The 15,601-nt window shown below is 46.9% G+C and overlaps 1 long non-coding RNA gene and 1 gene segment (V, D, J or C); one reads left to right on the top strand and one right to left on the bottom strand.

The window, feature by feature from the left end:
- The window catches only part of LOC140203894 (immunoglobulin heavy constant gamma 4-like), a 135,048-nt gene extending 119,817 nt beyond the window's left edge, over window positions 1–15,231 (top strand). Inside the window, 1 exon segment of the C gene segment in view lies at window positions 14,690–15,231. Within this exon segment, the coding sequence occupies window positions 14,690–14,701 (12 nt within the window).
- LOC140203903 (uncharacterized) overlaps window positions 1–15,601 on the bottom strand; it is a 110,417-nt gene that overhangs the window by 51,985 nt on the left and 42,831 nt on the right. The window lies entirely within an intron of this gene.

Genomic DNA, 15,601 nt, shown 5'->3' with positions numbered 1-15,601 from the left:
TGAGCCACAGTGAAAAGATTTCCAGACAAGGCCTGGAGATTAACGACTCCTGGTACCTGTTCATCAACTTTCTCAGGGAGGAAGCCAAGGTCACTTGGGAGAGCCAGTTGGTGCTTCTGTGGAGCCAGCAGGTCTCCCAACCCTGCAGAGATTCGACAGTGACTCGGGTTCTTACCGTGGCTTCCTCAGCCAATGCTCACTCGTGTTTGAACTACAGCTGTCCCAGTTCCTTTCAGAGCGAGGAAAGGTGGCCTTCATTTTCTCTCCAGGACTGGAAAAGTCCTGGCCTTGGCCACTGCGCATTGGGAACATCGGTCTGAGATCTGCTCAGATTCAGAGGAATTCATGGCTGCCATGAGGAAGGTGTTTAATCACCTCACTGGAGCCAGCTGAGACTCAGACCGGCTGATGAAGATTCGACAGGGGGGATGGTCCACGGCCGACAACGCAATCGCATTTTGGACCTTGTCCCAGAAGAGTGGTTGGAATGGAGAGGGTGCAGCCATGCTCTACCACCACAGAAGAACTAAAGGATGCCTCGTCTTGGGAGAGCCAGCTGAGATCTTCGAGGCTTTGAGTGACCAGTCCATCCGTCTCAACAATCGTCTGGCAGAGCGAAAGTGGGACCACTTCAGGAAATCAAAGTGAGCCAGTTTGAGCCCAGTCCCCATGCAACACAGTTCCACCCCACAACGTCGGACCATAACCAGCCCGTCACCTGCTCAAGATCCAGTCGAACTCATGCAGGTCGGTTGTGCTGGGCTCTCCGCTGATGAAAGGTCCCGGCGTCAGAGTCGCTGCTTTTACTGTGGGGGAGTATGTCACTGGTGAGCCGAGTGTCCCAGGCTGCAACCGTCGAGACTGCTAAGATCATCCAGTATCAGGAGGACTGTGACGGTGGCAGTCACTACTCCCAGTACAACTGACTCTGGGTTCATGCTGAAGGCAGAGTTCACCCGGGGTAAAAACTTAAGGCAGGTGAGAGCTGCCTGGACTCTGGGACAGTGGGTTATTTTCTGGATTTAAGAACCACCCATCGGTTCCACATATCGCTGTGAGAGTTGAGCCAACACATGCCCGCAACTGTCTTGGACGGTCGCCCACTAGGTTCTGGGCAGATCCAGCAACAGACTGTGGATTTGCAGATGAGGATAGGGGTCATGTGGAAGACACTAGCTTCCACATTATTGACTCTTCACTCATATCACTGATCCTCAGGTACCCTGGGCTGTCCCAGTATAACCCATCCGTGGACTGGAGAAAGGGCAGAATCATTGCTTGGTCCATTCATCGTAAGAGGTTTTATTTGCACCATGGTATTCCGAGACGCAAACACTCCTGTGACCAAGAACTAATTAGAGGGCAGCCTTCAGTGTGAGGTAACCTGAGACCTCCAAGAGACCAAGTCCTGCCCTCAAGGACAAACAAGCCATTTCCAGTCAATAGGACTCTGTGAGTCCAAACACTATCTAGTCATGTCCTCTCGATCAGGACAGGACAAAGCAAATACCTGAACAGTCTGGGGAACTTGCAGCCAAGCTTATGGAATCCAGCCGCCAGTTCCAAAGGAAGGGATAAGACTCCTTTACGCTGACCCTTGAAGTCTTTTTCCAAGAGGGAAATAACCCTCAGTAATGCCTTATTGCTGTTGCCTGAGGATTCAGACGGGGATTTGAAGAGGAAGAAGTGTTCAAAAGGCAAGATGACACAATTATGGTATCAAGGGAACTCAAAGGCAACATAACAGCCAAAGAGAGGGCATATAATTGAGCTGGAATTGGTGGGAATTTGGAGGATTGGTAAGCATTTAAAATCAACAGAAGGCAACTAAAAAAGTCAATAAGGAGAATCAGATGGAATGCTAAAGTAAGCTACTCAATAATATTAAAGAAACACCAAAAGTCGCTTCAGATACATAAAGTGTAGAAGAGAGGCAAGAGTGGAAATCAATGCTGGAAAGGTAGTAATAGGGGACAAGGAAATGCAGGAGGAACTGAATAAATATTTTGCATCAGTCTTCGCTGAGGAAGACATGAGCAGTCTGATAGAACATCCGGGCATCGGGGTCATGACGTGTGTGAAGCTGCCATTACTACGGAGAAGATTTTTGAGAAATAGAAAGGTCTGAAGGTAGATAAATCACCTGGACCTGATGGTGTACACACGAGGGTTCAGAAGGAGGTAGCTTTGGAGATTGTGGAGGCATTAACTGTGATTTTTCAAGAATCCCTAGATTCTGGAATAGTTCCGGAATTCTGGGAAATTACAAATGCCATTCTGCTCTTCAAGAAGGGAGGGAGACAGAAGGAAGGAACGTATAGGCCAGTTAGTCTGACTTAAGTGGTTGAGAAGATGTTGGAATTGATTGTTAAGTTGTGGTTTTGGGGTACTTGAAGGCACATGATAAGATAGGCAGAAGTCAGCATGGTTTTCTCAAAGGAAAATCTTTCATGACAAATATGTTGGAATTCATTGTAGAAATAAAAAGCAAGATAGACAAAGGAGAATCAGTTGATGTTGTGTGCTTGGATTTTCAGAAAGCCTTCAACAAGCTGCCACACATGAGGCTGCTTAACAAGCTACGAGCCCATGGTACGACAGGAAAATTTCCAGGATGTTTAAAGGAGTGACTGATTGGTTGGAGGCAAAGAGTGGGAATAAAGGGAGACTTTTATGGTTGGCTGCAGGTGACTAGTGGTGTTCCACAGAGGTCTTTGTTCGGAATGATTCTTTTTACATTATATGTCAACGATTTGGATGTTGGACTTGATGGCTTTGTTGCAAAGTTTGCAGACGATATGAAGACAGGTCGAGAGGCAGGGCATTTTGAGGAAGTAGAGAGGCTACAGAAAGATAGGCAGATTAGAAGAATGGGCAAAGAAGAGGCAGACGGAATACAATTCGGGAAGTGTATGGTCATGCTCTTTGGCAGAAGAAATGAAAGGGTTGACTATTTTCAAAATAGACAGAAGATATGAAACACTGAGACGCAAAGTGTTTTGCGAGTCCTCGTGCAGGATACCCGAAAGGTTAATTTGCAGTCGGTGGTGAGGAAGGCAAATGTGATGTAGAGAACTAGAATATAAAATCAAGGATGTAATGTTGATAATTTAAACGGCAACGAACGGTAAACATCGCCGTTCAGCGCAGGCGTAAAGCTGCTGCGCTTTTGTTCCCAAAGTTTTCTGTGTTCAATCACAAGTCTTGTCCTTTTCACAATTTTACAGCTTTGCTGAAACTTCCACTTTAATTTTACGAACCAAATGGACCTTTCTGAAAAATTTTCGTGCCATTCAGCCCCTGCCACGATTTTAAACAAACGTCACCAATGGTGAGGCAAGCTGTGTGTCGGATCTGCAGGCAAACCGATGGAGATAAAAAGCGAGGGTGGCAACATGCAGACCTCCAACCAATAGAGACAGGCGGTCGGCATGTTTCTCTAACCAGATAAAAGACAGGTGGGAGGACCAGCAGACCTTTTAATCAATGGCTGCAGGGATAGAAACAGGTAGGTGGGAGGTCTGGTTCACTGTGTCTACCTGACATTTTCTCTGACGTTTCCCTTCTCTGTCTTCCCTCCGCAAACAGCCTCCGGTGGAAATGGCCTGTGTATACTTACATCCCGACACTCCCGCAGACATCCTCTCTGCATCAGCCCCATCTGGGCCTTTCAATGGTCAATAGGTTTCTGAGTTTTTTATGGCGGTTGGCCATACTGTTCCTGGTTTTGGGGAATGACCCTGGCCAGGTGATTAACCTTTCAGTGGGTGAACAGTTCGGGAATCATGACCACAACTTGTTAACTTTCAGGATAGTTATCGACAAGAATAGGTATGGTCCTTGTGGAAGAGATTTAAATTGACACAGGGCAATTTACAAGGGCATTAGGCAAGAACGAAGAAGCGTTAATTGGGAACACCTTTTCTCTGGCAAGTCCACATCAGACATAAGACCGTGAGACAGGAGCAGTATTAGGCCATTCTGCCCATCAAGGCTGTACTGCCATTCCATCATGGCTGATCCTGGATTCCACTCAACCCCATAAACCTGCCTTCTCACCATATCCTTAGATGCCCTGACTGATCAGGAAAATATCAATGTGCCTTAAATATGCCCACAGAATTGGCCTCCACTGCAGTCTGTGACAGACCATTCCACAGATTCACTTTAGGCATCTGTAGTCTCGTGAAACCATGGATTTGGCCTGGGCAAGGTTGTATGGAAGACCGGCAGTTGCCCATGCTGCAAGTCTCCCCTCTCCACGCCACTGATGTTGTCCAAAGGAAGGGACTCGGGCCAATACAGATTGGCACCAGTGTCGTCGCAGAGCAATGTGTGGTTAAGTGCCTTGCTCAAGGACACAACACACTGCCTTAGCTGAGGCTCGAACCAGTGATCTTCAGATCACTAGACAGATGCCTTCACCATTTGGCCACACGCCAACACACAAATTCACTACTCTCAGGCTAAAAAAAAATCCTCCTTACCTCTGTTCTGAAAGATCCCCCTCAATTTTGAGACTGTGCACTCTTGTTCTGCATACTCCCACCATAGGAATCATCCTCTCTACATCCACCCTATCTCGTCCTTCCAACATTCACTAGGTTTCAATGAGATCTGTCTGCATTCTGCTAAGTTCCAGCGAGTACAGGCCCAACACTGCCAAACTCTCCTCATATGTTAACCCCTTCATTTCTGGAATTATCCTCGTGACTCTCTCCAATGAAAACACACCCTTTCTGAGATAAGGGGCCCAAAACTGTTGACAATACTCCAAGTGCGGCCTGATTAGTGTCTTTTAAAGCTTCAGCAATATCTCCTTGCCTTTATATTTTATTCCCATGAAATAAATGCTAATATTGCATTTGCCTTCTTCACCACAGACTCAACCTGTAAATTAAACTTCTGAGAGTCTTACACGAGGACTCCTAAGTCCCCTTGCACCTCTGTTGTTTGAACCTTCTCCCCATTTAGATTGTAGTCTGCACTATAGTTTCATTTACCAAAATGCATTACCATGTATTTCCAAAGATTGTATTCCATCTGCCACTTTTTGCCCATTCTTCCAATTTATCTAAGTCCTACTGCAATTGCATTGCTTCCTCAGGGCTACCTACCCCTCCACCTATCTTTGTATCATCCACAAACTTTGCTACAGAGCCATTAATTCCATTATCTGAATCATAACCAAACAATGTGAAAAGTAGCAGTCTCAATACTGAGGAACATCACTAGTCAATGGCAACCAACCAGAGAAGGGCCTTTTTATTCCCACTTGCTGCCTCCTACCTGTCAGTCATTCCTCTGTCCATGCCAATATCTCTCCTGTAACGCCATTCAATTTTATCTTGTAAAGCAGCCTCATGTTTTGCTCCTTATCAAACAACTTTTCAAAATCCAAGTAAATACCATTCACTGCCTCTCCTTTGTCCAGCCTGCTTGTTAGTTCCTCGAAGAACTCTAACAGATTTGTCAGGCCAGATTTCCCATTGCAGAAACGACGCTGACTTTGACAAATGTTATCATTCGTCTCCAAATACCCCAAACCTCATCCTAAAGAAAGAGACTTCAACACTTCCCAACCACTGAGTTTTGGATAACTCGCCTATAATTTCCTTTATTTTGCCTTCCTCCCTTCTTAAAGAATGGAAGGTGTTTAAAGAGCAATTGCACACAGTACAGGAAAGGTATGTACCTGTTAGAAGGAAGGATGGGGATGGAAATATAAGAGAACCTTGGATATCCAGAGAGGTGATGAATTCAGTCAAGAAGGAAAAGAAGTATGTAAAGTTTCAGATGTTTGGATCAAAGGAAGCACATAAGGAGTGTAAAGAAACGAGAAAGGAAGTAAAGGGAATGAGGAAAGCCAGCAAGGGCCATGAAAAGTCCTTGGCAAGTGGGATTAAGGTGAATCTCAAGGCATTTTATACAGACACCGAGAGGAAGATGATAACTTAGAAGAGGGTGGGACCACTCAAGAATGGGGAGAGGGGACATTTGCTTGAATGCAGAGAATGTGAGTGAGGTGCCAAGTGAGTACTTTGGTTCAGTACTTACCAAGGAAAAGGATATGGAGGACCAGGAGATCAGTGCTGAGTATATAAATACATTCAGGCATTTAGAGGTCAAGGAGAAAGAAGTGTTGGACCTCCTCATCAGGATTAAGATGGATAAGTCCTCAGGGCCAGATGTAATTTACTCCAGGTTATTGAAGGATGCAAGAGGTGAGCTTGCTGGGCCCTTGACCAGCATCTTTGTGTCCTCTCTCGCCACAGGTGAGGTCCCTGAAGACTGGCGAGTGGCTAATATTGTACCTCGATTTAAGAAGGGAAAAAGGGAAAATTGTGGGAACTATGGACCAGTAAATCTCACTTCAACTGAAGGGAAATTGCCCAATAAAAATCATAAGGATAGGATATCTGAGCATTTGGAAACCCATGGCCTAATTGGGGTGAGACAGCATGGCTTTAAGCGTGGTAGGTTGTGCCTTACCAACTTGATAGAGTTTTTTGACAAGGTGACAAGACAGATTGATGAGGGTGGGGCAGTGGTTGTTGTCTACATGGATTTTAGGAGGGCATTTGACAAAGTCCCCCGTGGGAGGCTAATCCAGAAGATTAACATACATGGGATCCGTAGCAAATTTGCTGTTGGATTCAGAACTGGCTTGTGAATAGAAGACAGAGGGTAATGGTTTAGGGGACTTGTTCAAGCTGGAGGTCTGTAATTAGTGGAGTTCCGTAGGTATCTGTGCTGGTACTTCTGCTGTCTGTAATGTATATAAATGATCTGGATGAAAATGTGGACAGGTGGGTTTGTAAATTTGTGAATGATACCAAGAATGGTGCAGTTGCTGGCAGTGTAGAAGACTGGCAAAGAATACAGCACAACATTGATCAGCTGCAGATGTGGACTGAGAAATGGCAGAATGGAGTCTAATCCAGATAAATGTGAGGTGTTGCACCCCGGGAGGGCAAATGAAAAGAGACAGTACACCTTTAACAGCAAGGTCTTTTACAGTGTTGTTGAGCAGAGAAATCTTGCGTTCCAAGTTCATACTCCTTGAAAGTGGCTACACAGGTCAATAAGATAGTTAACAAGGTTTAAGGAATGCTTGCTTTTAATATTCGAGGCATTGAGTTCGAAAGTCAGGAGGTTATGTTGCAACTTTTATAAAAGTCAGGTTAGACCACACTGAAGTACTGCATACAGTTCTGGTTGCCCCACCGTTGGAAGGAAGTTGAGGCTTTGGAGAGGGTGTAGAAGAAGTTTGCCAGGATGCTGCCTGGTTTCGAGGGAACATGCAAGCAGGAGAGGCCACATAAACTTGGGTTGTTTTCTCTGGAGCATTGGAGGCTGAGGGGTGGCAGAATCTGATAGAGGTTTGCAAGATTATGAGAGACAACGATAAAGTGGACAGAGAGTTTGGGTCTACTGATGTCTACTATAAGCCCACGTCTCTCAAAGCTACCTGGAGTATTCCTGTTCCCACACTGTTACTTGTAAAAGTGTCATCCCCTTCTCTCAATTTCTCCGTCTCCACCGCATCTGCTCTCAGAATGAGGCTTTCCATTCCAGGACGAAGGAGGTGTCTTCCTTTTTTAAAGAAAGGGGCTTCCCTTTCTCCACCATCGACTCAACCCTCAAATGCATCTCTCTCATTTCACGCACACCTGCTCTCACCCCATCCTCCCACCACCCCACTAGGGATAGGGTTCCTCTTGTCCTCATCTACCACCCCACCAGCCTCCGTGTCCAACATATAATTCTCCATAACTTCCGCCACCTACAATGAGACCCCAGCATCAAGCACATTTTTCCCTACCCCCCCCACTTTCTGCTTTCCACAGGGATCGCTCCCTACACGACTCCTTTGTCCATTCATCCCCCCTATCCCTTCCCACTGATCTCCCTCCTGGCACTTACCTTGGTAAGCGGAACAAGTTCTACACCTGCCCTTACACTTCCTCCCTCACCACCATTCAGGGCCCCAGACAGTCCTTCCAGGTGAGATGACTCTTCACCTGTGAGTCTGCTGGTGTGATATACTGTATTCGGTGCTCCCAGTGTGGCCTTCTATATATTGGTGAGACCCGACGCAGATTGGGAGACTGCTTCACTGAACACCTACACGCTGTCCGCCAGAGGAAGCAGGATCTCCCTGTGGCCACACATTTTAATCCTACGTCCCATTCCCATTCCGATATGTCAATCTATGGCCTCTTCTACTCTCGAGATGAAGCCACACTTAGGTTGGAGGAACAACACATTATATTCCGTCTGGGTAGCCTCCAACCTGATGGCATGAACATTGATTTCTCTAACTTCTGTTAATACCCCTCCTCCCCTTCTTACTCCATCTCTTATTATTTATTATCATTATTATAATTTTTTTCTCTCTTTCCCTCTCACAACAACTCCTTGCCTGTTCTCCATCTTGCTCTGGTGCTCCCCTCCCCTCTTCTTTCTTCCAAGGCCTTCTGTCCCATGATACTCCCCCTTCCCCAGCCTTGTATCCCTTTTTCCAATCAACTTCCCAGCTCTTGACTTCATCCCTCCCCCTCCTGTCCTGATGAAGAGTCTCGACCTGAAACGTTGACTGTACTTCTTCCTTTAGATGCTGCCTGGCCTGCTGCGTTGCACCAGCATTTTGTGTGTGTTGTGTGGACAGAGAGTATCTCTTTCCCTGGGTTGAAACATGTAATACCGGAGGGAATGAATCTTAGGTAAAGGGGTGTAGGTCGAAGGGGATATGAGGGGTGAGTTTTATATGCAGAGAGTGGAGGATGTCTGGAATGCGCTGCCTAGTGTGGTGGTAGACGCAAGTACATTAGAGATGTTTGGAGAGGCAAGTGGATATAGGGAAGAAGGGGGGATATGGACATGGTGTAGGTGGTAGGGATTGGTGCTTGGGTGTTTTTGATTTACTTTGTAGCTGGTTCGGCTCACCAGTGCAGCCAAAATGGCCCAAGCTGTAGTAAGTTATTTTGGTGCCGCATCCCAAGGGAAAGAATTTGTCGAATTCCTACGAGTTTTTTTTTAGATTAGGGGTGAATGAGCCCACTTGGCAATTACTCTGGATTGGGCGTTGTGCAATGAACCAGAATAGAGTGGGCAGTTTTAGGTAAGGGAACACTTGGGAGCCAGTGATCATAATATGATGTAATTCACCCTGCAATTAATTTGAAAAGGAGAATCTAAAGTCAGTATTACAGTGGACTGAAGGGAATTACAGAGGTATGAGGGAGGAGTGGGCCAAAATTGATTGGAAGGGGACACTAGAAGGGATGACGGCACAGCAGAAATGGCTGGAGAATCTGGGAGCAATTTGAAAGGCACAATACAGATGGATCCCAAAGAAGAAATATTCTAAAAGCAGGATCATGCCAGGCAACATCTATGGAAAAGAGTTAACAAACAATGATTCAGACCAAGACCCTTCATCAGTCTGAAACTTTGATGGTTTACTCTTTATTGTAGGTGCTACCAGGCCTGCTGAACTCTTCCAGCATAGTGTGTGTGTTGCCAAATGACCCATGGTTCTACAGGAGAGATACGAACCTGGATAGAACATTCTCTGATTGGTAGGAGGCAAAAAGTAGGAATAAAGGGAGCCTTTTCTGGTTAGCTGCTGGTGACTCGTGATGTTCCACAAGGGTCTGTGTTGGGACTGCATCTTTTCATGTAAAATGTCAGTGAATTGGATTACAAAATTGATGGCTTTTATGGCCAAGTTTGTGGATGATACTGAGAGAGGTGGAAAGGCAGATAGAGTTGAGAAAGCAGAGAGGCTACAGAAATACTTAGACAGATTTTAAAAATGGGCAAAGAAGTGGCAGATATGATAAAGTGTAGACTACTTTCTAAGCAAGAAGGCTGCGAGTGGAACGGCTGAGGATTTCTGGAGCGAAGGCGTTTTACTACTCAGGGTAAAGAGAGGCAAGACTGCGCAGGCGCGTGATGTCTGCCGGTAGAGCAGGAAATGTTTAAAGACTGCCATATCCAGCGGGCAGCGGAGTGAGAGGGCTTAAGCTCAACGGGTTTAGGCAGTAATGGGATGAGGTGAGGTAGGTTTACCTGTGCTAATTGTAGAAAGGAGGTATGTGTGTGAAGCCGGTGTTCTGTGCTCGGTGTCAGATGTGGGAGGTCCTGGAGTCTGCCAGCCTCCCGGACGGCCATATCTGCACCCGGTGTGTCGAGCTGCAGCTCCTAAGGGACCGCGTTAGGGAACTGGAGTTGCAGCTTGATGACCTTCGTCTGGTCAGGGAGAGCAAGGAGGTGATAGAAAATAGTTATAGGCCGGTGATCACACCAAGGCCACAGGAGCCAGGCAAGTGGGTCACAGTCAGGAGAGGGAAGGGGAAGAGCCAGGTACTCGAGAGTACCCCTGTGGCTGTCCCCCTGAACAATAAGTACTCCTGTTTGATTACTGTTGGGGGTGGGGGGGACAGCCTACCTGGGGGAAGCAGCCATGCCTCGGGCACAGAGTCTGGCCCTGTGGATCAGAAGGGTAGGGAAAGGAAGAGAAAGGCAGTAGTGATAGGGGACTCTATAGTTAGGGGTTCAGACAGGCGATTCTGTGGACGCAGGAAAGAAACTCGGATGGTAGTTTGCCTCCTAGGTGCCAAGGTCCGGGATGTTTCAGATCGCGTCCACGATATCCTGCAGTGGGAGGGAGAACAGCCAGAGGTCGTGGTACATATTGTCCTGAAAACAAATTACAGGGAGTTAGGAAGGAAGTTGAGAAGCAGGACCGTAAAGTTAGAGGGGGTACACTTTGGAAGGCCAAACTCCAAGGCAGAGTACAAAGTAAATGGCAGGATACTTGGTAGTGTGGAGGAGCAGAGGGATCTGGGGGCACATGGCCACAGATCCCTGAAAGTTGCCTCACAGGTAGACAGGGTAATAAAGAAAGCTTATGGGGTGTTCGCTTTCATAAGTCAAGGGATAGAGTTTAAGAGTCGCGATGTAATGATGCAGCTCTATAAAACTCTGGTTAGGCCACACATGGAGTACTGTGTCCAGTTCTGGTCACCTCACTATAGGAAGGATGTGGAAGCATTGGAAAGGGTACAGAGGAGATTTACCAGGATGCTCCCTGGTTTAGAAAGTACGGATTATGATTAGAGTTTAAGGGAGCTAGGGCTTTACTCTTTGGAGAGAAGGAGGATGAGAGGAGACATGATAGAGGTGTACAAGATATTAAGAGGAATAGATAGAGTGGATAGCCAGCACCCCTTCCCCAGGGCACCACTGCTGATTACAAGAGGACATGGCTTTAAGGTAAGGGGTGGGAAGTTCAAGGGGGATATTAGAGGAAGGGTTTTTACTCACAGAGTGGTTGGTGTGTGGAATGCACTGCCTGAGTCAGTGGTGGAGGCAGGTACACTCGTGAAGTTTAAGAGACTACTGGACAGGTATATGGAGGAATGTAAGGTAGGGGATTATATGGGAGGCAGGGTTTGAGGGTCGGCACAACATTGTGGGCCGAAGGGCCTGTAATGTGCTGTACTATTCTATGTTCTATGTAATCTCAGGATTACTGCCTGTGCCATGTGACAGTGAGTATAGGGATAGAATGAGGTGGAGGAAAAATGCGTGGCTGAGGGATTGGAGCGGGGGCAGGAATTCAGATTTCCGGATCATTGGGACCTCTTTTGGGGCAGGTGTGACCTGTACAAAAATGACGGGTTGCACTTGAATCCCAGGGGACTAATACCCTGGCGGGGAGGTTTGCTAAGGCTACTGGGGAGAGTTTAAACTAGAATTTTTCGGGGGTGGGAACCGAACTGAAGAGACTGGGGAAGAGGCGATTGGCTCACAAATAGAGAAAGCTTGGAGACAGTGTGTGAGGGAGGTTAGGCAGGTGATAGAGAAGGGACACGCTCAGACCGACAGTTTGAGATGTGTCTATTTTAATGAAAGGAGTATTGTGAACAAAGCGGATGAGCTTAGAGCGTGGATCAGTACTTCGAGCTATGATATGTTGGCCATTACAGAGACTTGGATGGTTCAGGGACAGGAATGGTTACTTCAAGTGCCGGGTTTTGGATGTTTCAGAAAGGACAGGGAGGGAGGCAAAAGAGGTGAGGGCGTGGCACTGTTGATCAGAGATAGTGTCACGGTTGCAAAAAAGGTGGATGTCATGGAGGGATTGTCTACGGAGTCTCTGTGGGTGGAAGTTAGGAACAGGAAGGGGTCAATAACTCTACTGGGTGTTTTTTTCGGTCACCCAATAATAACAGGGATATCGAGGAGCAGGTAGGGAAACAGATCGTGGAAAGGTGTAATCATAACATAGTTGTCGTGGTGGTTGATTTTAATTTCCCAAATATCGATTGGCATCTCCCCAGAGCAAAGGGTTTAAATGGGGTGTAGTTTGTTAGGTGTGTTCAGAAGGGTTTCTAGACACAATATGTAGATGAGCCTACAAGGGGAGAGACTACTTGATTTGGTATTGGGAAATGAACCTGGTCAGGTGTCAGATCTCTCAGTGGGAGAGCATTTTGGAGATAGTGATCATTATTCTATCTCATTTACAATAGTATTGGCGAGAAAAAGGAAAAAGTTAGAAAAGTCCTGACGACGGGTCTCAGCCTGAAACGTCGACTGCACCTCTTCCGAGAAGATGATGCCTGGCCTGCTGCGTTCACCAGCAACTTTTATGTGTGTTGCAAGTTAGAAAAGTGTTTAATTGGAGTAAGGAGAATTAGGAGGTTATCAGGCAGGAACTTGGAAGCTTAAATTGGGAACAGATGTTCTCGGGAAAGGTATGGAAGAAATGTGGCAAATGTTCAGGGGATATTTGTGTAGAGTTCTGCATAGGTACATTCCAATGGGACAGGGAAGTTATGGTAGGGTACAGGAACCGTGGTGTACAAAGGCTGCAGTAAATCTAGTCAAGAAGAAAAGAAAAGCTTATGAAAGGTTCAGAGAGCTAGGTAATGTTAGAGATCTAGAAGATTATAAGGCTAACAGGAAAGAGCTTAAGAAGGAAATTAGGAGAGCCAGAAGGGGCTATGAGAAGGCCTTGGCGGGCAGGATTAAGGAAAATCCCAAGGCATTCTACAAGTATGTGAAGAGCAAGAGGATAAGACGTGAATGAATAGGACCTATCAAGTGTGACAGTGGGAAAGTGTGTGTGGAACCGGAGGAAATAGCACATGTACTTAATGAATACTTAGCTTCAGTATTCACTACGGAAAAGGATCTTGGTGATTATAGGCGCAAACAACAGGAATTCTGACGATGCTGGAAATTCAAGCAACACACACCAAAGTCGCTGGTGAACGCAGCAGGCCAGGCAGCATCTCTAGGAAGAGGTGCAGTCAAAGTTTCAGGCCGAGACCCTTCGTCAGGACTAACTGAAGAAAGAGTGAGTAAGAGATTTGAAAGTTGGAGGGGGAGGGGGAGATCCAAAATGATAGGAGAAGACAGGAGGGGGAGGGATGGAGCCAAGAGCTGCATAGGTGATTGGCAAAAGGGATACAAGAGGATCATGGGACAGGGACAATGAGAGGGGGGGAACCCAGAGCATAGGCAAGGGGTATATTCAGAGGGACAGAGGGAGAAAAAGGAGAGTGAGAGAAAGAATGTGTGTATAAAAATAAGTAACAGATGGGGTACGAGGGGGAGGTGGGGCATTAGCGGAAGTTAGAGAAGTCGATGTTCATGCCATCAGGTTGGAGGCTACCAAGACGGAATATAAGGTGTTGTTCCTCCAACCTGAGTGTGGCTTCATCTTTACAGTAGAAGAGGCCGTGGATAGACATGTCAGAATGGGAATGGGATGTGGAATTAAAATGTGTGGCCACTGGGAGATCCTGCTTTCTCTGGCGGACAGAGCGTAGGTGTTCAGCAAAGCGGTCTCCCAGTCTGCGTCGGGTCTCGCCAATGCATAAAAGGCCACATTGGGGGCACCGGACGCAGTATATCACCCCAGCCGACTCACAGGTGAAGTGTCGCCTCACCTGGAAGGACTGTTTGGGGCCCTGAATGGTGGTAAGGGAGGAAGTGTAAGGGCATGTGTAACACTTGTTCCGCTTACACGGATAAGTGCCAGGAGGGAGATCAGTGGGGAGGGATGGGGGGGACGAATGGACAAGGGAGTCGCATAGGGCGTGATCCCTGCGGAAAGCACAGAGGGTGGGGAGAGAAAGACGTGCTTAGTGGTGGGATCCCATTAGAGGTGGCGGAAGTTACGGAGAATAATATGTTGGACCTGGAGGCTGGTGGGGTGGTAGGTGAGGACCAGGGGAACCCTATTCCTAGTGGGGTGGCAGGAGGATGGAGTGAGAGCAGATGTACGTGAAATGGGGGAGATGCGTTTAAGAGCAGAGTTGATAGTGGAGGAAGGGAAGCCCCTTTCTTTAAAAAAGGAGGACATCTCCCTTGTCCTAGAATGAAAAGCCTCATCCTGAGAGCAGATGATTGTAGGGATGACTTGCAGTGGACTGAAAAGCTTGAGAATGTAGATATTAAGAAAGAGGATGTGCTGGAGCTTTTGGAAAGCATCAAGTTGGATAAGTCGCCGGGACCGGATGAGATGTACCCCAGACTACTGTGGGAGGCGAGAGAGGAGATTGCTGAGCCTCTGCAATGACCTGTACATCATCAATGTGGTCCTCACAGGTTAATGTCTGTGCTGCACCTTGTCACACAATATCATACTCTCCTGTCTATATTTCAGGTTCAGCAGTGACCAGCAGACACACGCCCCACATTCAGTCAAGAGATCCCCGTGTGGCTGCGATGTTTGGAAATGGAGTCTCCATCTCATTCACTCGGCAATCTGAGGCTACTGCACTGCAACTGCTCATTTCAGGAAATAAACCTCTAAATGTACCGGGGATGCCAGATGGGAAATGGGGGCACAGAGCCGGTTCGGTGGGCGGAGGGACAGCGGTGGATGATACATTGGGAAAATGGCAGGATATGTGACACTGGAGGGGGTTTACAGGAGGGGAGAGAAAGGCAGGGTTAAGGCTTGGGAATGGGGAGCAGGGGAATGGGGGTGTGTTTAGTGATGGAGAAGAGGGAGTTGAGGAAGTGGTTATTATTGTTATGGAGCAAGAAGTTGACATGGGGAGGGGGAGTGTGGTGGAGGATGTTCTGTCAAATTCTGTAAATCAAATGTTGTGGAAGTCATTGCCTATAGCTTTTCTTCCAGTTTTCCACTGGAGTTTATGTCATGTCATGATTTGAAATTGTATTCATTAAAAACAAAGAAAAGGAGAACATGAAGTGACTGGAGTTGATAAAACGGAGGGAAGCCATTCAGCCCATCTTAGTTCCCTCATCACTGCAGAGACTCCATCTGCCTCCACGTACGAGTGGGTAATGCATCCCGGGACAAATATCGGAGAGATTTCCAGCCAGTAATATATGAGTGTAGCCCCACATGTACTGCTCATGTTCATAAGGAATTTCTCACAGTGGGAACACTGGGGTGCTGCACCCTGAGAAAGATATTCAGGAAAACACAGAGGCTCATTGGAAGAGTTTCTCAGAACCTTGTTATACATCCCAGAGCAAGATGTTGATGGAATGTTTCATAATGAGTGTCTCAATCCATATTTCAACACATTATCCGAATTCTCCC

Source organism: Mobula birostris, chromosome 10, assembly GCF_030028105.1.
Source record: "Mobula birostris isolate sMobBir1 chromosome 10, sMobBir1.hap1, whole genome shotgun sequence".
NCBI classification, from domain to species: domain Eukaryota; kingdom Metazoa; phylum Chordata; class Chondrichthyes; order Myliobatiformes; family Myliobatidae; genus Mobula; species Mobula birostris.
The sequence above is the reverse complement of the archived record's forward strand: the minus strand, read 5'-3'. Positions and strand labels throughout refer to the sequence as shown.